This window comes from Microcebus murinus, chromosome 9, assembly GCF_040939455.1.
Source record: "Microcebus murinus isolate Inina chromosome 9, M.murinus_Inina_mat1.0, whole genome shotgun sequence".
Classification (NCBI taxonomy): domain Eukaryota; kingdom Metazoa; phylum Chordata; class Mammalia; order Primates; family Cheirogaleidae; genus Microcebus; species Microcebus murinus.
This window is the reverse complement of record NC_134112.1, coordinates 53,536,484-53,562,897: the sequence shown is the minus strand read 5'-3', so window position 1 is coordinate 53,562,897 and position 26,414 is coordinate 53,536,484. Positions and strand designations below refer to the sequence as shown.

The following is a 26,414-nucleotide window of genomic DNA, read 5'->3' as shown; positions in this document are numbered from 1 at the left end:
TGCATGAGACATTCATCCAGTAAAGGAAAGAGCATTGTTAAAATTATGCAGAGCACATGTGGTAAGTCTGGAGCACCTGAGAGCCATGATGACCCACAGAAAAGAGGCTATTAAACTAGGGCAAGAGGAGTGTTCTCAGGTGTGAACAAAGGGAATGAGGTTACACTATTCTTAAACACCACTTCAAGGTGTCTTCCTAGTGCACTGTCAGAGTTACCTTACATTACAATGTACATTCTTTAACAGTAACTAAGTATATGGTCTTTAGGCTTAAAATTAAGTACCACAAAACTGGAAAAGTAATACAATTAAAATTACCTGTAGTAATGCAATGTGTAAACGAGTTTGCAATGTATACTGAAAAGCAAATGACTTTCTGCAATGTGAACGTGGTGCTATTGCCCTGAAGCTACAGTCACTGGGGCTGGCAATTCTACCATTTCCTGTGCTCTGTGGTGATCTAATTCTCTCACCATTCTTCTCCATTTCACCTACAATGCAATCTTCCTTCATACAGTCCACTCCGACCTTACTTTGGCCCTTATTTGGCAGAATACAGCATTTTCATATCTAGTCGACCTTTGTTTCTTTCTCATTAGCCCAAGATAATTAAGTGGGTATTCTTGGCACTCACATGATCATAAGCCTCAGGCAAATGAGGGCACTAAAATTTGAAGATTTTTCATGATCATGAGGCGGCCATCAAAATTATTTAGAATGTACTTATATCATTTTTCAGATTATTATCTGAATAAGTCATTGCAGTTTAAAATAAGTCTAAGAAATAACTTTCTGATGCCTGTTTGAAACACATTGCAAGAGGAGATAAATGTATTCTGATTTGTGGAAATTCCGTCTAAGTTTGTTATGCTATTGTTCTGAAGTTTCAAAAATATCAAACTAATACCTTCTTTCTCACTGTATATCCATGCTGCATGTCTGCTACCTTAAACTTTGGTTTTAAAAGTCATTTTCACAAGGAGACAAGGAGCTAAAAGAAAAAAACCAAACAAATAGAACTAGAGTCAAGGGGCAAAGAAAGGGTCATGATGGCAGAAAAATGAAAGAGAAGATGAAAAGGTACAAAACAGGTGAATAGGCAATAATGGAGTTTAATGATAATTTGTGTTTTTTTAAGTTACTATGTATAACAAATAAATGGAAACTTTGATGGATAGAAATTTCTTCTTAAAATTGATTATATGGGGAACGAGTGTAAAAGAATCAATCAAAAGAGGGCACATCTAGGGGAAAGAGTAAGTTGGGGAATATATAACTCCAGTGACTGGCTAGCTCTAGTAATGCAAGATCTTTGATCCAAAGTAGGCATTAGTAGACCATAAGGAATAGAACAAATTTGTCAAACATTAGCTGTATATGATCTAGTGCTTATCTGCATTGATTTGTTATGAATGAAGATGTCATTCAAAAATGGTGTATTATAGATAATATAGTAATCTAATAAGTGATTGATAATGGCATCTTTGTACCAATATGGCCCTAGGAAAACTGTTTAAATTTTTCTAAATACTTTCCTGACAATAAGTGAACAATATGTGCTAATATTTCCATTTTTGTCTGTAACTCTTCTTAGAAATAAAAAGTTGTGAAATATTCTAAGTAAAAAAAAAACTTCTTAGAATTGAACCAAAGAAGTGATAGAGGGCAAAAGAATGCTAATTTCATAACTATTGTGTTCATGTAACAAATATTCAGGGAAATCCAGTCAAAATATAAAATAGTGATTTGAAACATTTTAATTAAGGGTGTGAGGGTGCTTATTTGGATTTGAGGGTCTCTTACTTTTTCTTTTTTATTTATCATTTTTTATCTTTTTAATTTACCCTTGTTTCTAATCATAACTTAGGTCCCCTTCTTCCCTCACTTACCTACTAGTTCTACTAATTTTAAAAAATAGCCTTATTGGCCGGGCGCTGTGGCTCACGCCTGTAATCCTAGCTCTTGGGAGGCCGAGGCGGGCGGATTGCTCAAGGTCAGGAGTTCAAAACCAGCCTGAGCAAGAGCGAGACCCCGTCTCTACTATAAATAGAAAGAAATTAATTGGCCAACTGATATATATATAAAAAATTAGCCGGGCATGATGGCACATGCCTGTAGTCCCAGCTACCCGGGAGGCTGAGGCAGAAGGATCACTCAAGCCCAGGAGTTTGAGGTTGCTGTGAGCTAGGCTGACGCCACGGCACTCACTCTAGCCTGGGCAACAAAGCGAGACTCTGTCTCAAAAAAAAAAAAAAAAAAATAGCCTTATTGATAATATTAAGAGTTCAGAATTTTAATAATAATGGAAAAATACATTGGTGAGCTGTTTCATTTTCTCAGAATTTATGAATTGTGAAGCTTCTCCTCAAATATAAATATGAACAGGAAATCATTTTAATACTTATTTTTGAGCATAAATGATGATACTGTTTATTAAGCATAGTAACTTGTAGAGGTCTGTCTTCTAACATGATTCAAGTATTGAAGACTAGGAAAGAAAAACCTAGGAATCCCTGCAGACTCTGATGGAGACAATGAACAGCTTAAAAGGAATTGGCCACGAATCTTGACTTTTCTCACCTAAGCTAGCTTACTACAAAGTAAATATAGACTCCAATGTATGATCTAAGAAAGATGGAAAGGTGCTACCTACCCAAAAGCAGCAGCTCCTCATTGTTTTGCCAAGATATCTGAATTTCTCAGCTTTGGTATCAATTCTTAAGAAATAAACCTGTGCTTCATCAGACTAAATAGCATAATAAATCGGGAGAGATAAGTCAATTAGAAGGGGTTAGTTTAGATGCATAAATTAGTGAAAAGAGCACCACCTATTATTTATATAATATTTTGGCTTTGGAAACTGTTACTAAGAGTATTTGCTTCAAAGTTCTGCATAAGAGCACACTTCTATTCTTGGCGGAAAGGAAGAATCAGACAAAACATTTTATTTTATATGTAGATATATTAGGTGTCATTGTAGATATGACCTTAGAGATAGCCATTAAGCCTCACTGCATTTCTTAATGTCCCTTTGGTTCTATCATTAAATTGAGATCATGACATTATGAGAATATTTATAGAGTTAATACTTTCCGGTTCTCATCTAGGTCCTTCTTTCTTTAGATTTCCTGCCTGTTCATAGAAGAGGCCCATTTGGAATTTGAGAAAACATCTAGAGACTTCTTCAAAAAGCTAAATTCATACTTTTTAAAAATTAACAGATGTCAATTTGAAGGGGAAATATCATATACTATAAACCATTTGGGATTATTTCACCTCTTAAGGATGACTTACATTTTTCATTTGAATGGCATGGATGCTGAGAGCTTAAAATTCAAAACTCATCTGTAGTCTAGCTCTGATTCATTTTTTCCATGAACTCTATCTGGATTTTATGATAAACACACACATATGTATGAAGTATGTGACCTCACTGGCAGTTATCCGCAGTGTCAACTGTTATTGGCAGATACCCAAGAATTGATTGACACACATCTTACAGAACTGGAGTTAATTAATATGTCTACCAATTCCCAAATGTACTACAGGAAACAGAAAATCTGTTTAATACAGCAATCAATGACATAGTCTTTGTGGTCAGAAGGCATTCACAATATAGTAAAAGTAGATTTTGGAATACACGATTCAGGAGAGTAAATACAGTCATGTGCTGCATAATGGCATTTTGGTCAATGATGGACATCATATAGGATGATAGTCCCATAAGGTTAGAATAGATCTTAAAAATTCTTGTTGGCTAATGACATATTAACCATTGTAATATCGTAGCATACTGCATTACCTTTTCTATGTTTAGATACTCAAATATTTACCATTATCCTACAATGGTCTACAGTATTGAGTACTCACTATTCAGTGACATGCTATATGGGTTTGTAGCCTTGGAGCAATAGGCTATAACATATAGCCTAGGTGTGGAGTAGGCTATACTATCTAGGTTTATATAAGTACATTTTATGATGTTCCCACAATGATAAAATCACCTAAGTACACATTTCTCAGATCCTATCCTGTTCATTAATGACTCATGACTGTATAGCTATTAAGATGCTAGGAGAGTAAAAGAGGTTTATTTTTATAATTAGAAAACTAAATTGAAGGTTATTTTGCAACTGTTATTACTTAAAAGTGACTATTGATTTCCTCCTTTAAGATTCAAAGATATTAAATAATGAAAGGGGCCTTGATTTGCTTCAAAGGTGAGTCTTTACTTTTGTGGCATTCTGGAATCTAGAATGGTAAGACCATAATGTCATTTTTTGACAGCAGGTTTTCAACAATCTTGGGAACACAGTGTAAGAGAATAGGTTATTTTGAAGGAGGAACACCAAAAAAATGTTAAAATATCCATAAAAGTCTTGATAAAGGCAAAAGTAAAATGTTCTTTTTTCTATGATAAAATTATGTTTAATATGTAAAGACTGTACAAAATTTTAAAAGAAAAATAATCTTTCATTATTTCATGTAGTGTGGGGCAGGTAACAGCACAGTATACATGCAACTTCTAAACTAGAATTTAGGGGAAAGATGAGTCCTTTATTTGAAAAGTCACCCTTGTAAATAAAAGTTGATATATTTAAACTTGATGAGGGCTTATGAACTCTAACCTAATATCCTGGCCTCTGTTCTGATGGCTATTATGTTTTACTTTTCCAATCCTTTTATTACTGTCATTCTTTTCCTAACACTATGAAGCATAAGCTCTTTTCCTCAACTTCACAAGCAGCACAACTGCTTAAATCCAAGGGTACTGTTTTATGTATCAGTATAGATCAATTTAAAGCAGATTCTCTCTTAAGGCAGCTTAAACTTTTAAATTAAATTTGATGTAGTCTAGACAAGCTATATGATAATATCTTTTCCAGAATTTCCTAGATTGACTGTCTAGACTGCTCCAGATTCCCTAGATAATTGCATAATCATCTTCCTTCTGACCTTCTAAAAATCTGGAACAGTATTTCCTAGTCTATAATTGTCAAGCAAATAGAAATCACTGAGCTTCTAAAGGACAACCTCACGCAAAGGCTCTGAGTTTCAGAGTCTCAGGAAAATACTTGCATTTCGATCTCTCACTTCAAAGGGCTCAGATAGGAAGCTTTATTTATTTATGATTTTGGTGAGGGTTCCGCTGGGTAAGCAGTCTGGCTCCAGAACCTGTGCCTCTTCATGCCCCCACCTTCCCACCCACAAGCTGGGAATGAGCAGTTGATGAGTAGAAGACGGAATATGCTGTTAATTCTCTTAAATAACAACTTCGGAAAAGAAAAAAAATAAATGAACATTTTGGGAAGAATGATAAAAATGTAGAAATAACATATAATGTTTTAATTTAAATGAGCATCACCCCATATACAAAAAATTTAAAAATGGGAGAAATTAAGTACAGAATCACCCAGCAACCATGAGAGCCCACTGCCATAATTTACAACCTCTAATGAAGTGTGAAACATTTAAGAAGCTAGGTGACAATTACTAGCAAGCAGAACAGCAACAGCTTTTAGCCTGAAATGAAAATTTATATTTTATATTTAAAATGATATAGATTTTTATTTTAAAATATTTATATTTTCTAATATTTTTACTTTTTTCAGTACCTACTACCTATTAGACAATGTTTGACTCCCACAGCTGTATGAGGTAGAGACTGTTTTCATTACAACCTTTGAGCTTAGAAACATAGATGCAGAGAAAATAAATAATTTGCACCATATCAAGCAGTCAGTATGAAGTTGGATAAAAGCCTCCCAAGGCTAGAGGACATGGTCCATCATTTAACAATGATGGGATTAAAACGCCTTGAGTTTCTATAGAAAAAAAAAAAAAAAAAACATGAATCATACCCTTCTAGGAGGGTTGGAAGACACTTAGAATTACTCAACCTCTCATGGATAAGGATAAGGACACTGATGATCAAATGGGTTTGTTTAGTTTGTTTTGCATATTACGAGACAGAGTCTCAGAGAAGTTAAGTAAGTTTTCTAGTGCTCTACAGCTAGTAAGTTGTACAGCAAGATTTGAAGCCATATGTAATCCCAAAGTCCTGGTCTTTTCTCATCTGTGCTAGAAGCTGAGCGTCCCTAACTTCATTGCCAATCCTGTATAGTATTCCTGATAGATGTAAAGAGTGCAATATGATGTGGAGGGAGTTCTCTGGAGCTATCTCCAGAATACAGAAAGGTGGTACAATAACCCTGGACCCATGTTTTAGGATACCTTACTTATTACCACAGGAAATAACTGAGAAGATAGGAAAGAGGGAGTGATTTAATTCCACGATGCAACAAATTAAGTATACAGTATCTCCACAACCATGCACAAAACTTATTCCTAATTTCATCTACATAACAAGAAATTTAAATAGAAATGCCTTTTCTCAAGTCACTTTTTACTTACAACTCTCGAATATTTCAGCAAAACCAGTATATGTACATGCTTGTGAGGAAGAGGAGAAGAAAGGTTGTGGTAGGGTGCTAGGCTGATGTGGTAGGGGGAATTGCTGAAACTGGTGAGATCTTGGGAAATGTCTTAATCTTCTCAGGTTTATCAATCATGAAAAATAATTATGTTCAATCTAGAAACCACATAGTCTCTAAGGTGCCTTGTTATACGCAGAAGGTACAACACAAACTTTTTTGATTTCTAATCCATTTGATCAAAAGACACATTTGTATCATTTTAGAAAACCTTAAGAAATTTAGAGAGAGAAAGTAAAAAGTTTAAGTTATAAAAAAGTGACTAACACATAAGTTATATTTTATCTTTAGGATTACAGAATATTTGGGGAATACGTCCTTTATTTGTTGAGTACATCTAAATTCCAATTTCAAAAAAATAAATCTATCACAAATGATTTTCTCACCACATGAAAGCATTTGTTCTTCTTAGGATTTTGTGCCAAAAATTATGCAAGGGTTTATACTTGAAGGCTACGTATAAGCCAGATTCACCAAACTGCTTTCAACATTAGCAACTTTTCCTTTGATCTTTACTCAAATTTACCTAAACACTAAATTTTCTCACTAAAACATCTTTCAGAAGTACTAGACAAATAAAAGAAAATTATTTTTTGTTTTTTCTCTTCCATATCACCAAAGTAATAACCAAAAATATTAATATTAAAAAAAGCAAAGCTTAGCTTAGCAAGCACACAAATGTGAATAATTCATATCAAACATGAGATCACATTATTGTGCATATTTATGGCATCCTTTCTTAATCCCTAGGCAGAAGAAACAACTGGGTGGCAGACACTTCAGGCTGAGGGTGGAAATGGAGGGGAAAGCTGGCAATATATAAATGAAGGAGAAAACAGTACACATTCAGCCTGCTGACATCTGCTGCACATGCAAAACGGATTGGACTCTGTAATCCAGGGTGAAAACAAATGCTTTCTTCCTTCTTTCCTCCTGTTTCATAGTGATTGTTGAGTGATGGTCTCATTCTTTTTGCATTCACAGATTAAAATTAATAACAGCATCTGAATTTGAAGTAGGTTTCACTGAATAGTGAACCAGAAGCAAAATGAGCTGAAGAAATGAGTAATGAAGCATTTGAATAGGAAGGGGTCATGGACAAACACCATTTTTTAAAAAAGCCAGCTTTACCTCAGGATGATGTCCAATTTCAATGTAGGTGCAAATTGGATGAAAAGCCCCAGTTCCACAGGCATACAAGTGAGTCTGATTATATGCCTTAAGTACCTTGATGAAATTAGCACATTCTTTCTGTAAGACAAAAGGAAAACCAGTGAGTTTTAGCAGTCAGCAGGACTGAGGTATCCTCTAGGGTGCTAGGCATGCTACAACAAATTTCTTTCTTTCCTTTTTTTTTTTTTTGGCATCCCTCTTACAATATTTTTAGGGCTTGTTTATTATTCTGTTGTTTTGCTTATATCACAACATGTATTAAAAATATAGAATTTCTTACTCTCAGTGGGGGCACATATAATATGCCCTTCCATAACTCTTATTAAAACTATTTCTAATTTATTTATACAAAAATGGGATGTTTTAGAGAACCACTATACGCTGGTGACTTTTCCAGAAATGAGGAGAGTAGAAAATTAGTTAACTACTTAATAAATTAAATAAACAACAGGATGGTGAAAATGTCCTTGCAAAATCAGCTTTGAGTGTCATTTTAGAAAAAGAAAACAAAAATAAAAGATAATATGATCTTCTATTATACATGAAGTTTAAACATCATTAGTAACCCATTTTGAAAACATCCAAATGGGTATTCATATGCTAAATGATAAAAACTATACTGAAATTATTTTGTTGTTGGTCAGAGAGTTTCTTAACTAGCTTTTTTTTCCACTATAAAAACTTGGAATTAAGAACCAAATATGTAACCATAAATGCAGATAAAGATCAAAATCTGATGATAGTGCAAGCAAGAATGGCAAACATAATACAGGACTGGGTTAGTCCTGGTACTTCTAAGTGTGTTATATTCCCAAAGTAATTCTCTATGACTTGAGACTTTTCAAGTAAAAGCTCAGAGTGCATTTGGAGTTATGTAGTCTCTTGGAATATATCACTGAGGCATTACAATAGTTTGAGCACATTTCCACATCACATTGGTATTCTGTATTTGCAGCTGATGATTTTGGTCTTAACTCCATGGCCCCCATGACATAAGGAGCAGTCATTCAAACTTGAGCATTTTAATTGACATTTAAATTCAAATACTTCCTGTCTATAATCACTGATTTTTTCTAAGATGGATGCTGATGATGTTCTTTGAATATATTTTCCTAAAGATGAATTAGGCCTATTTAAAGTAAAATGCAAAAGCTTCAAGTTATGACTTCTCATGCATTATTAACATATGAGGAGTATTTTCAGAATAACTATAATAAACATATAGGTTCTTCCACTGTTTTGCTACACAGATCCTGAGTTTTTCTTTTGTCTGGCAAGGCATTCTAGCATATAAAATTACTCTCTGAAGTAAATTGATTTTGCAAGTTGTTTTGAGGAAAATTCCCCAGCTTAAAGGAGATGTGGATCTCATCCACGTTTCATTTTGAACAGGGTACATCCTAGGTAAAACTGTGAAACAGATACAACTTAACTTTCACTACTCTTAGCAACAAACTCTTGGTTCTGTTACTGTTTCTCCTTCCCCAAGAGGATAGGGCATGAATGCTTGGGCAGAGGAAAGAGGTTGTGGAAAGGGAAACATCTGATAAACTCATTTACAAATGAGGCATTCATGAGTCTTACCCAAAGGATTTATTTGTACTCTTAAAAAAATTCAGTCATTTGCAAAGAAGCCATTTTCAAGAAAATGTTTACTTTGAAATATTTTCAACATGTAGGTGCCCACATATTCTGCTTTTACATAAAGATAATCATCCCTGATTATAGACTCAATATTATAGTATTCACGATTATAAATAACCAGTTTCAGCACCATATGTTGAAACCAAGAAATTGGCTGTGCATATATTGGTAAGCAAAAGGATATTCTATTAAATAATAGTGGCAGACCCAGATGTATACCTTTTTCATTTTAGAAAAGAACAGGGTTTCAGTTTGCCTGCCAGACATTTAAAGATACGCATGTTATTTTGTCCACAAACCCCAATTCTCTAATTCTATCAGTGACAACTGAATGCCTCCTAGAAATTTTAGAACTTAGTTCTCCATAATAAAAAGGAAGAAAATATTTTATGAGTAGGAATACTTGTCACAAAGGCTCATTCTACTTCTGCAACTGTTATGAATCCTAATATTATAGAATTTGTGGGTTCCTTATCTCTTATAGATTGAATAACTGATTAGCGATTTATTAGAGACTAATTCTGTCTTCCTAAGGAATTAGCAGATTATAACTAAGGACTGAAAAACCCTCAGGGTTCTTAAAATCTATGGAATTGGAACACACCGAATATCATAATTTTAATTTTTTTCTCTATTAACTGTTAAAGAGGAACTAATATAGTCTGATAATTCTTCTACAGAGCTGATGGAAAAAAATCAATTACAGGAGTATATCTGAGAAACCTGGCAAAGCGTCCTAATGAGAATGTTGATAATGGGAGTCTATCTGTGTCACAAAGCAGCTAGACCCACCCTATTGGCCTAAGGCCTGGAATGATTCCCTTTAGTTCTCCACTGAACTCTCCCAATTGGCAGCAGGTTCTATTGTTGCCATGCCCTGGGGGCTAGCTCAGCATTGTTTTGAAAGTGAAGGTTGATGCAAATAGAATGGAGAGAAATTTCTTGGGCTTTAGAGAGTATAAAGGTGCTAGGAATGAAACAAAGGAATGGAAGGAAATACTTTGAAAACTGGTTAAAAATAACTGAAAGGAGACTCATGGAAAACAATGGAGGAAGAAAATGAATTAAAAGAACTGGACAGAGAAGAACCAAAAACTTGAAAGAGACGTTGTTAGTAAGGATTTGTTCTTAACAGAAAAGCTACATAAAAGAGTATCAATCCTGTCATTCATTTGCCTTCATTCTCTAGCTTATCACTGCCAAGGTTTCTGAGTGTTCCAAAACAGGATATTCATTTTATTTGGAAGCAGCATGGATATACCTCTAAAAACAGGGAAGCGTGGCAGAAAAAGGAAACACAACTTCACACATTTCTGCTCTAGGGAGGCAGAAGAAGAGTGTTTCTGACCTCTCCTTGAACTATGACGATTCTTAAACTCAGAATGTAATGTAATTTTTGGCCTTAAACTACTGCACTGTTTTGCTCAGCACTGGAGGATTTACAATGTAATAAAGAGAGAGTGGAATCAGTTCAAAATGAATTCATTTTTCAAACCTTGATCCTTTCTGGAATTTAAGTTGATGTACAAAGACAAGTTTAGCAACAAGTTGGCTTCCCGAGAGTAAGGCAATCATGTTGACCTCTTACTTTACTGAAATTTACTCCAGAGCAACAGCATTATAAATTATTAGCTTAGAAATAAAAGTAAGGAAAACCCAAGGCCACACCTGAGGAACAGTGATTCATCATCCTTAGTGACAAATCATTTACATTTTTTAAAGGGTTACTAGTCTTTTCAGATCAAATGGATAGAGGAATTATGCATAAAAATATTAGCCTTGAAAAACAAATTTAGAAAAAAATGTCTACTTCTAGAAAAAGATATAGAAGCCAAAAACACAGTGATTCAAAAACAAACATTACAGATATGTAGCACTGATTAGACTGTGTTACACAGACTTTTCCTGGACGGTTACAAAAATAAAGTCCATCCATCTGTCAAAACAACTGCTCCATGCATGAAAATTAAAACAGAATTGAGGTGTTTTTAACTAACTTCCGATAATTATACTTTCTACAAAAGAATATGATTTACCTCCAATTCCAATTACCTCCTTGCATGTTCTTAAATTATGGATGGAACAGTGAAATTTTACTCTAAATAAGAGAAGAGAAAAAAGGAGAGAAAACTTGTGAACATGAACAATCTCTATTCAAATATATTCAGTTCATGATTAAATCAAACAACTTGTTCTGGTTCAAATATAAATCAGTCCAAAATGAATGGGCAGAGGATAGCACTGCCACAGATCAGTGAGAATTCATGTAAAAAGGAAAAAAAAATCTCTACCCTATCAGCAGTTTATGTAGAAATATTTTAATATATATTCTAGCAGCTGGGAAAGCAAAGGAAACCCTTTTCTATCATGCTGGGTGGATACATTTATGCATGAAAACCCATTAATAAGCTTAATTCCTGCAGTTTATCTGTTGACTTTCTTTTTCTTTGGTCAATTTATTTGGCAAGCTAACTGAATACTAGAATCTTCGTGCCAAAGCAGTAATCCGTGAGATTGTTCCTGTCACTCACTATATCCCTCCCTCTATTTAAGCTGTTCCATACTTATCTGGCAATAATGTTTAGTCTTTTTTTCTTTTAACATTGTGCTATTACAGCTGTGATCCAATCATCCATAATAATGTCTTCTAATACTTCACTATTCACTAAAGAATGTTAGAAATCTCTTCTATGAAGAAACATCTAACAAGACTGAGATATAACCATATGTAATTATAATATCCATCTAATGTTGAATTTGTGACTTGGAATTTTTTTAACATATACCTTTTAAACTGGGGAGTAGGCTGATCTATCCATTTTGGGAGACATTCTTACCTTCACTATTTAGAATAATAATGGCATAATAAAACCTTTCCATGTTCATGCTCTTTAAAACTAATTTCAGAGATTAAAAAAAATTTATATATTTAACTAAGACCAAAAGCTTGTGTTACCTTATAGGTATTTAGGTACATAAGCATATTCATGTTAATTGAATTTTATCACCATTAAACCTATGATAACTGAAAAATAAATTGTAAAGTGGCTTGAATGATATGACAAATTAAATGAAGAATCTCTGTACAAGGCTCCCAAATCATTTTCCTTAAATGCTCATTTCAGTTAAGTGCTCCATTTGACTGTTTCACTCTCTAGAAGGATGATTTATTTTGAAGTTCTAGAAGTACTGTTCAATATTCTATAAACATTTCTTTTTCAAATCACTTGAAACCTTCCAACTCAGTCAAAATGATTATACACGTAGACACTATTATTGATAATTTTTGCAAAAGCTGACCAATGTGATTCTCTTCTACTGTTTAAAGGATCTTTGAAAGAAGCTTATGATATCTAATTTTAAGCTTATGTTTTCTTTTATATCTTACTATCAATCTAACCCATCTTCACATTTGTACCATTCATTAGCATGATTCGCTTGTGGTCCATTTTATGCACTTAGCATAACCTTTCTTCTTTTCATATTCCAATGAACACAGACAATTATAAAATATTATGTGAAATCTACCTAAATGTGTTTTCTGCCAACCCAAAAAACTATTAAGTAGTCACAATCCTTACTCTGATTTCAAAAATTATATTCTATGTTTTCCAATTTTATGCAAGGTGCCAAATACTTAGTGCTCATTATCTAAAAGCAACCAAGTCATTGATTTACATCAAGTAAGATGAGTTACAATCTAAAGAAATTTATTGTGAATAAGATTATTTAACATATTTAACACATATGCCTTTGTCAGATGATAACCATTATTCAAAAAAGAAAGATGAACTGCATCCTTAATTGTATATGAGGTGTAGCCTTGGGGAAGGAAAGCAAAAATGAAGCCCATATTGTAGAGAAACCTCAGTTCTACCCTCTGCCTTGTCTAATATCAAAAATTTATTTTTTGGTTGGAGTCCTTAATGTCCAAAGACTGTTATATAGTTGATAATATAAAACATTCTCTTAACAAATCTTTTGATAATTGGAGACTCCTTAACCAAGTTAAGTGTTTGTAACATTGATACCAATATATCAGACTTATTCAAAAACTAGTGCCTACAGCATATTCCACATGTTTACTTTTTTTCTTTTCTTTCTTAGTGACTTAAAATTTAGTTGCTTTAAAAATGGCTTAAAAAGTAGAACATTAGGAAAAAAGAATGTTTACAGTATCATCAGGGCTGAAAATAAGTCAAGTTCTTAAAGAGTCAATGAATTATCAAAGCAGACTTATAAGACCCTGTTATGGGCAGAATTCTGTCATAAAATAAATTTATACCTTGAAGCCCTAACCCTGAGTACCTCAGAATATGACTGTATTTGAAGATAGGGCCTTTAAAGAGGTTACTAATTTCAAATGAGGCCATTAGGGTGAACCCTAATCCATTCTGGCTAGTGTATTTATAAGAAGAAAATAATTGGACATATAGGGAGACATCAGGAGCATGAGTGCACAGAAGGACAACCATGTGAAGAGGCAGCGAGTGTCTGGGCATCTATCTGTAAGCCAAGGAGAGGAGCCGCAGGGAAAACCAACATTGCTGACACCTTGATCTTGGACTTCCAGCCTCCAGAACTGTAAGAAAATTAATTTCTATTTAAGCCACCCAGTATGTGGTACTTTATTATGATAGCCTTAACAAAGTAATACAAACATTAAAGAGACAATGAGTATGTGGGTTATTGGAGGACCCACACTGCTTGATCAAAAGACAATTAAATTATTATTGCTTAAAATATTTTGGCCAACACAACACATATGATAGCATATTTTTGTCCCTAATTAGCCAAGTTATGATCTTCTGCTTTGTACGTACTAAATATTAAGAAGAAAATTTCACAAAAATTTCATTTTTTTCTGGAATATCTTTACTGAATATATGTTTAATATTGATATATAATAATCTTCCCAAATTTACACACACATATATGTGTGCATATATATGCATACGCATCCATATATACAGATATATTTATTAACTTATAGAAATAATTTTTGAATACAATTAAAATTTGGAACTTTGGATTTTTGAAATTTATTTCTATTAACATTTAATGAAGATGTTACTTATTCTAAGGTCTTTACCTTTGAAGGGGAATTTTCAAAAAGTTTAAGAAAACATCAAGAGCAAAAGTAATAAGGTCCTAATGATAAAATAGAAATAGCATGGAGGTATTGCTTGTATTAATCTTATGCTTTAAGTTAGACATGGGTTAGAATTACTCGGGCATCTTCCATTTGCTGTGTGACCATCAGAAAGTCACTTAGAGTCTCTGAGCCTCAGTCTCCTTAATGAGAAATGGGATTAATGATATATCCATGTGAAGTACTTAGCATGATGCCTAACACTTATTAATTGATAAGTAATTGGTTATCCTATTCTTAAAATAATCAACCATCTCTATTGGTTTGGATATTTTCATGACTGCCTAACTCTCACAACATTCCACATACTATGCCATTCCACACATTATGCCAAGAACTCAATGAATTGTTCGGTCTTTCTAAGGATGTAATTAACAGTATTTAAGCACGTACTTGGTGCTACACAGAAGTAAATTTGACAAAATTGTTTTTGAATATTAATCTATGCCCATTTCTGTTACAAATGGAAATTACATATTGTTCATTAGAATTTTCATGAAACTCCATTCCTCTAGCAGTGGAGGTTTATAAATTATAATCACTCTTGTTATCAAAGTGCTAAATACCATGATTCGTTGTCTCAATAAAACAACAAAGATAGCAATTATTTGTCAATATTTGTGATGACATTGTACTGTATTAACTTAGATAAGATGGAAATACATTTTCTAGAGTTCTCTTTCCTGTAGGTTGGTTAAGGTTGGCTATAAAAAAATTTCATGAGATTTTGGAGGCGTAAATTAGGCTGCAACGATAACACTCTCCAGGTTGTTCTGATCTGCTGGCCACTTTGTCAGCACGAGGCAGTACCTGGGCCTGCAGCTCCTCTGGTTTCCACCACATCTTACTCTTTAGCTTCTACAAGGCCTATTCCTGGTCTTTGTGCAGCTCCATGGCAAAGGCACCACCTTCTACTTTAGATTACCCAAATCGACCCAAAGAAGGTTGGAGGTAGTCAAAGACAGATATTAGTCCTTGTTTGTCCTTGTGGCTGCCAGTTTGGGCTTGTTTGTCCCACTTTATGTCCAGCTTCTCTTCCCTAATGTCATTTCTGGTTACCTACAATTGCTTCAAGCCCACTACCTGTGTTAGAGGTAATCACCTTTCATAGATGCCATCATCTGCCATGATTATACAATGTCTAATTCTCAAAATAAAACCCTTTTTCTGTATCATTCACACAGATGGTCTCTGATAAACCCTAACTCACAAAAGGATATATCTTACTACTATTGAATAGCACATTGTGATACATAGTATAAGGAGAACATGAGTTTGACCTATTTAAAAAAATACATGCACATGTTCAAGAACATTCAGTAATAATTGTATTTACTTCTATGTATCAATATTTTCTGATTTAGAAATGCATATTAAATTCTAGAATCAATACAGTGTATTAATTTTGGTATTATTTCAAGCACAATAATAAAGACCCCTCTCTTTTAGCATTGAATACATAGGGAATAAATATATGCATATGTATACATATGGTTTATATTAAATACTAATACTGTATAATAGTATAGATAGTACAGTATATGCAGCACCTAATATAGGAATGTAATAATGAGAAGATTCAAGAAATTTCTGACCTTAAAGCCAAAAACAATATTAAGATTCTCAGTCTCCAGGAATACTGTCAAGTTTTTAGAGATACCATAATTTTGCACTCTGTTTCCCTTAAACACCATTAAAATGCATATGTGGATATATATTAAAATTAAATAATGCAAACAAAACTATGGGAAATTTTCATGATGCCCTGTGGACATAAGAAGGAGATGATTCTTTATTGCTACAAATGATTTTTTATTGCTTCCAAATCAAATTAAAGAAAAGCAATCAAAAGTTGACCACAACATATTTGTCTTCAGACAGAGCAAATATTTCTAAGAAAAATATTCCCAAAGTTCATGTTAAATATATGATATGATGATCAATGTACCTCAGAAATGAGTAGAAATCCATTTATAAATATTTTTAAGCACCTAAATAAACAGCATACCAAAGACAAGTGTTAAAAACTACATGTCAGTGGGACTTGGATGAACTTGCTAACCATGAAGTCTTAAGACATTGGCCCAAATTCTTTTCCCAGAGGAACTGTCCAAGTCATGATAATGAACCTTCCAGAGTATAACATACTTACCGTATTCTAAAAGTATATATACTGAAGCATGGGTGAATTGTGGTGTCTAGTCAAATCTAAATAATAATTTTTTAACCAATGCCAAATATTTGACCTTCATCTCATCCACTTAAAGGTACAGTTGAACTTTCCAATAAAATGAACACAACTCAAACATTCCAGGTCTTCTGAAAGTTTTTAAAAAATGTCTCTATTTCAAGTGCTAGCCCTACTTTGCAAATAAACAATTAAAATTCATTTAAATTTTTATTCTGAATCTAAAAAATTTCCAAAAAATTAAATTCATATATATCTGGTCTCAGTTCATGACAATTTATACATAATAAATAACAACTTATTTTGCTTTATTAGTAAAACATATTATCTAAAATATGAAGAATGCTGAATTTATAAAATAAATTTGATAGAAAAGTTTTGTCATGTACCTTCTACCTAACACACACAATTGGTTTTTCAAATTGTTTTGAAAAAAAACATTTACTTGTAACTGAATATAAGTCACCTAAATGAATTAGTATTAGAAATGCATTTAGATCAGTATCAGGCATATAGTGAGCTTTCAAAAAGTGTTATAGCTGTTATTATTACTTCTGAATGCTGAATTTAAACTCTAATCATTCAGTTCAGCTTGCCTGATATTTACCTCCAAGCAGAAATACACATACATACACAGGAACATGCATGTAAAAATATATAATCATTCCTGTGACTTTTAATAAGATAAGATTGTCCTGGCTTCCATAAAAAAATCAGTTATCTGTATAACTGAAGTATCATCAAATTTCTTCATGAGAATCCTATTTAAAAATTAATAAATAAACAATAATCTTTCATTTGTGTGATCATATAGAATGTCCACAAAAGTGTTATTATAATCAAAATTGTCAAAAACTGTAAAGGGTCTGGAGCTTGACCTTACTTGTAAGATAACAAGTTAGCCTTACATGCTTTCAAGGACACTGACAAGAGATTATGTGGCTCTGGGGTCACATATAAAGGACTTTATTACTCTCAAAAATAGAAGCAGCCAGAGAACCAGCATTTCTTGTGCTATTCCCATCAGGCAGTGGGAAGAGGGCCTGGTGACAGCTACATGTACATTGAGTTGTACTATAGGATAGGAACCTTGGACAAGAGAACCTGAATATTTTTTAATAGGTCCAGCACATTGGCCTGTAGATCTTGAAGGAGATATTATGTCCATTATAATGGACAGTTAGCATACCTCTCTTGTGCTCCAGAGAGAGACACTCTCTCTATTTCCCAAGGCTATTTGCAAACCAGCGTTTTGCTTCAGAGGAAGACATTATCTTACAAGGCTCTTAATGGTATGCACATCCTTAAAAAAATAGTCTCCAACAAAAGCAGCTCGCCCCTGTTCATAAGATGTCAGGAAGTGTGAGAGACCCATGAAAAACTGTCTTTCAACAATTATACATAAGGAATTCGAGATTTAATGAAACCTTATGATTTTTGTAGACTCCCAAATTTGAAGGTAATTCTGTTTCCACTTAATACATTTTTATTATGCTTTGATGTACCTAAAATAAAATAAAAAAATCAATTTTGACCTTCATCAAAAATTTTGTCCAATTTGACTTTTGAAAGGTAATGAAATTCAAGGGTTGTCATGTGTATTTTGGAACATACTGCAACTTAAAATGCATGTGCAGCCTTAAATTCTCAATTGCGTTCACTTGGCAAAAATTAGTGTTGTTGAGGTCTTGCAATTTGAGCCCTGGTAAAGGTGATGGATATGATATAATATATCACAGTATTACAATGAACAACCACTAAAGACAAAAATATAAAAATAAATCCTTCAAAAATTTAAAATATGTCCCAAAGTTCAGGTACATGCGACTACACTTTGAAAAGTATCCAAGAATCAGAATGTTATGATAATCTGCTTTTTTTTTGTTCCTCTCAGATGGTTGAAATTTTGATTTCCAACGATGTTCAAAATATTTCTAACAGTCATACGGTTGCCATTTGGTTTTATTGAAATTTAGTGCAAAGAGAGATGGTTTAGTAGGATAAACAAAGAAGATTCAGAGAGCTATTGATTCAAAACAGATTCTTTTACCAGCTTAGCATGTATTCAGTTTTCATTTGCAAAACAGGGTCAAGGAAGTTAATCCTTCAATAGAAGTGTTATTGTGAATAACAAAGTGGATTTTAAGCACTAGAAAAATATCAAAAATGTGAGTAAAGGTGGATAATAGCAGTTAGAATACAGATATCTGGATTGAATTTATCTTCTTATTCAGTCTTTATCCAATAGTATTATGTACTGTATTACATTTTTTTTAAAAAAAAATAACTACTCAAGTAGCAGCAGTGGAAAAGTTCATGAATACTTCACTCATTTAATGTTAGAAATGCCATAGGAATTTAAAGGTTCAGAACCTACATCAAGTAAAAAAGGCATGTTAATATGTTGATATGTTTTATATTCCATATATTCACTTTTACAAAGTGAAATATATTTAGATTAATGATTTTTTTTAGATATGTCACTATCTGTATGCATGCACACATTTTATTTATATACACAAACACACCCTATATTTATCTATCATCTATGTATCAATCCAGAGAAAGGGAGAGAGAGCACGAGGCTGTGTCTCAGGCTGTAAATTCCCTCTTTACCACAAAGTCCATTTTTTGTGGAATAGTTGCTCAAATTACAGTTACTGATTTAATGTATGTGTTTGATGCAAAACTGAGCAGAGAGTAGTGATGGTTTGTATTGTCTCAGCTGCATGGGAGAATGGTGAGAAGGTCCGCTTTCCTATATGAAACCACGTTCAGTGACACAGGAACTATGTAGGTTCAGTCTAGTGGCATGTCCTGACTTCTCAGTAACTGTGCTGTCTTAGCCATAGGAATGAAGACTTCCCTTTACCAGACTTAAGAATGACCCACTCTGGAGAAATAAAATTAGCTAGTGTCTTGGTCTGACTCTTCCTATTGTATCCTTGCATCTGAATCTGATGCTAAGAAAACAGCACTTCCCCCCATGATTAGTTTAAAAAGACTTCATCTGCAGTGGACTTTTTGAGGAAACCAATAGGGAAATGGTAAACTCAGGCTTTAGAAACCAGAGAGAACACACAAGGGGGCTGTTAGTTTACTTTACTATAAATGTTCTGGTCAGTTCCTATTTTGGTCACAATTCTATCTTGGAGCCTTGATGGCTGCAAAAACCACTCAAGCCTCATTCTTGTGGTTTTCAGCATTACAAGAGCTCTTTGAAAGGAATTATTGCCCATAAGTCACAACTATTATTTACTCAAGATAACAGTGCAGAATTTCCATCAAACCGTCAATGTGTCACTTTGCAAATCAGGTGTTGAATTTAAAAATATTTCCTTCCTCTTAATATTTCTTTCTTATTGGTTATTTAAATCATTGTTAAAAATAATAATGCTATTATTTTCATATGTTTATTAAGAAATAAACCCCAGGAAGTCATCTGATAGCCATTTCCAAAATCATATATTAAGAAAGAAATGAAAAATAAAAAATAGGTCTGTAAATTAAAGTTCAAAAGAACCAATGAATGCTATGCATTCTATTTAAGTGCATTGACTATGTAAATTGAAATATTACTTAAATGAGGTTAACTGAAAAATAAAATAAACTTTAATAAAATTCTAAATGTATAAAATATATCTTGAATAAAAACTAATGGAAAACAATATTAAAAGAAAAATATGGGTTACCAGATAAATAATATGAAATATATTTTAATGTTAAGTAAAGCTATAGGGGAAATACACTTTCCCTTAAAACAAAATATATAAAAACTCTTGTGGTTCCTTTGTTAAATATTCATGAAGAAAATCAAAATCTAGAATTGATTTAATGCAGAATATAAAGAAATAAATAAACAAATATTTTATAACGTTACATTAATTAATTTTGTAAAAGATTAATAAGACTAATATTGTCATACTGTTGATATTTAAAATGTATATATATCTCAATGCACCTGTTTCTATCATAACATGTGGGTATAATTTAAGAATCTTTATTAAGAGGTGCTATGAAATAATCACATGCCTCACATGCCACCTCATCAGATTTAGCAAATTCCATGTTTTACTTTTTTTAAAAATCCATAAGCATTTTTACTAAGAATAGAAAGTCTAATAAACCAACCTTTCTTCTTAGAAAGAATACCTCTGAAGCATCATTAAGTGATTACCTTATACACAGGGCACTGTAGATCATGAGTTTATTACAGCTGCTGAACTACCTACATCTGGGCTAACACTGGAATCCCTCATCTTTCAGTATTAATAACAAAGACAGAGAGAAAGAGAGAGAGAGAGGGAGAGAGAGAGAATTCCATAAAAGATGAGAGAAATGCATTGAGGTGAATAATTATGGAAATCACAAACAAAAATGTCTGCTCTCTCAGTAATTGAGTTGATTCAATCATGAAATCAAATATGCTTAGTACTTGACTTTAGTGCTTATTATAATATCCAGATGATTTTAGAGATAAGTAGATAAATATGATTATTGCCTTCCATTTCAGATCAGATCAAATCAAATTTAGAACAATGCAACACTGCAGTGGTCATGATCAGTAAAGAGTACAAAATTAATTTCACTAACAATATTTTCACTTAGAAATTGTCCATTCAACTTTATTATTTATACCAATAATAAGAATTATGGTTAATAGTTGTATCATTAATATTGTTAATAGTTAATATTATAGTTATATAATAATTTCAGTTGTGTTCCTTTGAGCCTTACAGAAATTCTTTGAGGTGGTTATTATTCTACTCACACTTTTGATGATCCAGAAAAAGTGAGATATTTGCTAAAATCTATTAATTATCTGTGTGTAAATGGGCAAGTTCAAATCCAAATATTCTCACCAACATCAAAAACATCATCAGGGACATGGAAATTTTCATCTCAACTTCTAGCATAGTAGCCATAACATTAAAAAAATTTTAATGTAAAGATTTTTGATGAATGTTCTGAATCATTTTATTTCTTTTTTTTTTTTTTTTTTTTGAGACAGAGTCCCGCTTTGTTGTCCAGGCTAGAGTGAGTGCCGTGGCGTCAGCCTAGCTCACAGCAACCTCAAACTCCTGGGCTCAAGCGATCCTTCTGCCTCAGCCTCCCAAGTAGCTGGGACTACAGGCATGCGCCACCATGCCCGGCTAATTTTTTATATATATATCAGTTGGCCAATTAATTTCTTTCTATTTATAGTAGAGACGGGGGTCTCACTCTTGCTCAGGCTGGTTTTGAACTCCTGACCTTGAGCAATCCGCCCGCCTCGGCCTCCCAGAGAGCTAGGATTACAGGCGTGAGCCACCACGCCCGGCCTGAATCATTTTATTTCTTGATCAAGAAAATGGGAGTAATCATTTTATTTCCTGATCGTTATTAATACTACATTAAAAATGCTATGAAAATTATCATAGTGCTTAGTATAGGAAAGATTGTCTACAATTGTTAAGTTTCTTTGTCTTCACCCTTTAGACTTTAATAGAAAGGGGGAAGTCTGTGTTCTTAAAAGTAATAGATATATACGGGTAAGATAGCCATTTCTATTCACCCTTAACTATCATCACACTGAAGATTTTCAACATAATTTGTCAATAGTAACTATGGCATTTTGATGTTAATAAAATGTTTATGTATTCAGTTATGCTTTTGGCCTTACATTTGTGGTTTTCTACTTTATAAACAATTTCTATAAAAACTATTAAGCTTGTTTCTCACAATTGTATTAATAATATATGTATTGTCCCATTTAATATATAAGATACTAAACCTGAAAGGAAGTTAAGGTACTTGCTCAGTACATTTAATGGATAAGTGGAGCTACCGCCATCAAATTCTTAACCTCTTAGGATTCCTACTGCATCTCATTTTATATTTGCTCTTTTCCAAATGTTTCAACATATGCATCAGTTTTGGACAGTATACAATTTGATAGCAGAACACACTGTTTTTGGTCCACTCAGAGTTACATAACCAGAAAAATATTTACTGTATTATAAAGGTGTAATGTGACTTATAATTGACTTAACTCTAGTCAGACTCTTCTGAACTCTTTTCCCATGGTGGCTCTAAATTTTGGGTTTCTGCATGAATCTCTGCCTAGTACAGTTTTAGCAAGAATCCTGCTGGGCCCATTTAGAAAATATATCCCAACCTTGATATGTTATCAAATTCCTTACTTCCATTGTCAATATCTATCACCTGGCCTGCCTTCAGTAATAATCCTATCAAACTAATTTAGCCAGAATTCCATTACCCTTGATGTTCCCTCTTAATAATTTTCCATCCACTAACTCTCACCCTTCTTCTTGGCTATAAATCACTTGTTTTTGTATTCAGATTTGAGCTCTGTCACCCCCTGCTACTACAAAACTCCATTGTAGCAGTCCCCATAAATAAAGTCTGCCTTACCATCCTTTCTGTTAATTTTATTTATTTTTAAATTTTTTAACTATTATGGGTACATAATATTAAAAGTTATATATCTTTATAGGGTACATGTGATGTTTTGACACAGGCATAAAATGTAAATTGATCAAATCAGGGTAATTGGGCAATCCATCCCCTCAAGTATTTAACATTTCTTTGTGTTAGGAACATTCCAATTCTACTCTTTTATTTTAAAGTATACCCTAACTTGTTGATTATAGCTAAATATTAAAAACAATTGATCCCATGTAGACAGAGAGACAGAGAGTAGAATGATGGTTACCAGAGGCTAGGAAAAATAGTGGGGAGAAAGGAGACAAAGTAGGGATGGTTAATGGGTGCAAAAATATAGCCAAATAGTTAGATAGATGAATAACATTTGATAGTATAAATCACCTTGCCATCTTTAACAAGTATCATGAATATTTTAACATAATTATTACATTTAATATGTAATTTTCAAGGCTGAATTCCCCATGATTACTAAAATATATAGGTATTACAAATGGGGAATACCTGTGCCTTGTACTCCTTTATCTGATTTCCTTCATCATAGCCAACATTGCTACTAGATTGAGGCATTCTTTTCCCAGGAACTCCAATTCCAACTTTAAATCCTAAACATATACATCATTTTAGGTAGTTGCTACAAATCATTCAGGTGGTCCCTTGAAAATATCTTTATTTCTATGCACATATATACAGATAGATTTATATTTTTAGTCAATACATAGGATAAATTTCTTTTAAATGCCAATACTTTAAAACAGAGACAAAACTTTTAAAATTATTTCTTAGTGTTTTAGACATCCCAAAATGTCAATAAAACATAAAATTATATTTTTAATTCTGTAATTCATTTTAATTAATTTATGTAAATCATAATGATTACTTTTCATAATCTATACAAATCCTCGACTATAGCTCAAAATTAAGCTCACTTAATTTTACTGACAATTTACCTTAGGAAAAATGGTCTCTATTTTTTACAATGGTAAAACCACTATAGGGATTGCTCATTACTCATCTTTGGTTCATTTTTCAATCCATATTTATTTAAGGAATGAGTGCATGGAAGGAAAGAAGGAAGAAAGAAGGAAATGAGGAAGGAGAAAGAAAAGGAAAGGGAAAGAAATGAAGGAAGATAAATGGGAAGAAATAGAAAGGAGAGAGAAGTAATTTAATCAAGACTCAGAAATAGAAAAGTATCATTCAAGAATTCAAGAAGAATTAACATATGAAAATCAACTTATAAAAGGAGTTGATTTATTGAATATAAGTATATATGTCATAAAGTTATATATTGTTAATTATCTTTTGCATATATAAATCTCCAAAGGGACTATATTTTTTATTTATTTAGGAATATTATTATTGTTACATACTTTCTTTACATAAATCTGTCAATGCTTCCAGAATTGAACAGTATTATTTTTTTCACAGTGATTAAGTCCACAAGTAAAACATGGTATTTAATAGAACACTGAACAAAAATAAATGACAGAGTAATAAATTACTTATGTAATTACTATAGGCTGAGCACCCTTTATTCAAAAACCCATAATCTACAATACTCCAAAACCAAAATTTTTGAGCATCTACATGACACCACAAGTGGAAAATTCCACACCTGACCTCAGGTGACTGTGATGGGTCACAGTCAAAATGCAGGAGCACAATACACAATTTCTTCAGCATCCTCAAGGGAAAAATAAAATTACCTTCAGGTTATGTGTATAAGATATATATGAAACATAAATAACTTTGGTTTTTAGACTTGGGATTCATCTGCAGCATATCTTATTATACAGATGCAGATATTCTAAAATCTGAAAAAATCAGAAATCTGAAACACTCTGGTTCCAAGAATTTCTAATAAAAGTTACTCAACCTGTGTATATTAATTTGTAGACTGATGCTTACCAGAATATCTTTTCCAGCCCATTTGCATTCATCTCTTCTGGTGTAGGATACTGGCCACACAATCTATGGACAAAGACGAAACATTGTTTTATGCCAGTTAAGTTCTCTAAGAGATTCAACACTGTATAGTCCTTTAGATGAGATTGGAACAACTAAAGTAATGAAAGTTCCATAAAGCATTATGTGGCAGGAACCTTTCATTTTAGACTTTCCAGTGGCATTAGCATGGACTTGAGTCATTCATTCACCATCTACTTATTTAGCCTTTGTTGTATATAAAGTTGAGAGAGAAGAATTGATATAGACAATAGATCTAAGCAGTGTAGGGTGGAAAGAACTGCGACACAAGTTGAGAGACAGATCATCTTGAGAAAATGTGAGAATTTAATGAAGAGAGGTAAAAATTATCATAGAACATGGCTCATAATCTTCTAAATTAGTCTTTATTATGAAATAGTGATTCTGAAGTTTTAACATTTGGGTATTCTGGATCTATTTCCTCATTCAAATCTCAGCATGATGACATGCTAGACTAAGCAACTAAAAGCGTTAGCAAAACCCATCTTAGGCTGGGAGAGGTGGCTCACGCCTGTAATCCTAGCTCTCTGGGAGGCCGAGGCGGGCGGATTGCTCGAGGTCGGGAGTTCGAAACCAGCCTGAGCAAGAGCGAGACCCTGTCTCTACTATAAATAGAAAGAAACTAATTGGCCAACTAATATATATATAAAAAATTAGCCAGGCATGGTGGCTCATGCCTGTGGTCCCAGCTACTTGGGAGGCTGAGGCAGAAGGATCGCTTGAGCCCAGGAGTTTGAGGTTGCTGTGAGCTAGGCTGATGCCACGGCACTCACTCTAGCCTAGGCAACAAAGTGAGACTCTGTCTCAAAAAAAAAAAAAAAAAAACCCATCTTAGAAAGGAATCTTTTTGGGTTTTTTTCTTTGCTTTGCTTTTTTTTTGAACAGGGAAAATAGTTAAAAGTAGCATTGTATATTTTTGAGATATAAAGATAGATTGAAAAGGCAAATAGCTCTAAAAAATCACCCTCTCTAATATGGGCTAAATGTAGACTAGTTTAGAAATAATTGTTAATGTTTTCATTCTTAATATTTGTTTTTCATCATTCCAACGAGTCCCATATTATGTGAATATAGTGACGGAGGTAGATGAGCTAAGGTGTTAGTGGTGGCTTGGAGGACAGTGGATGCATTTCCCTAGACGAATCTCTCCTCTAAATTTTAATATAAAATCCCCCAAGCAATTCCAATGACTCCTAACTATATTGGGCAGAATAATTTATTGCTGTTTTACTCATCTTTCCCTTCTAGTAATATTAGTTAATTTCAGGAAAAACATGTCATATATATAAAAAAAATCTAGAAATGGTGGCAATTAATCATTCACATCTGC

The 26,414-nt window shown here is 33.1% G+C and overlaps 1 protein-coding gene across 1 annotated transcript in view; it reads right to left on the bottom strand.

The window, feature by feature from the left end:
* Positions 1-26,414, bottom strand: part of SEMA3A (semaphorin 3A) — a 217,340-nt gene that overhangs the window by 119,228 nt on the left and 71,698 nt on the right. Inside the window, exons 4-5 of the mRNA XM_076006470.1 lie at positions 25,007-25,069; positions 7,626-7,745 (exon numbers count right to left, since the gene is read on the bottom strand). Coding sequence (XP_075862585.1) covers positions 7,626-7,745; positions 25,007-25,069 — 183 coding nt within the window. The remainder of the gene's footprint in view (positions 1-7,625; positions 7,746-25,006; positions 25,070-26,414) is intronic.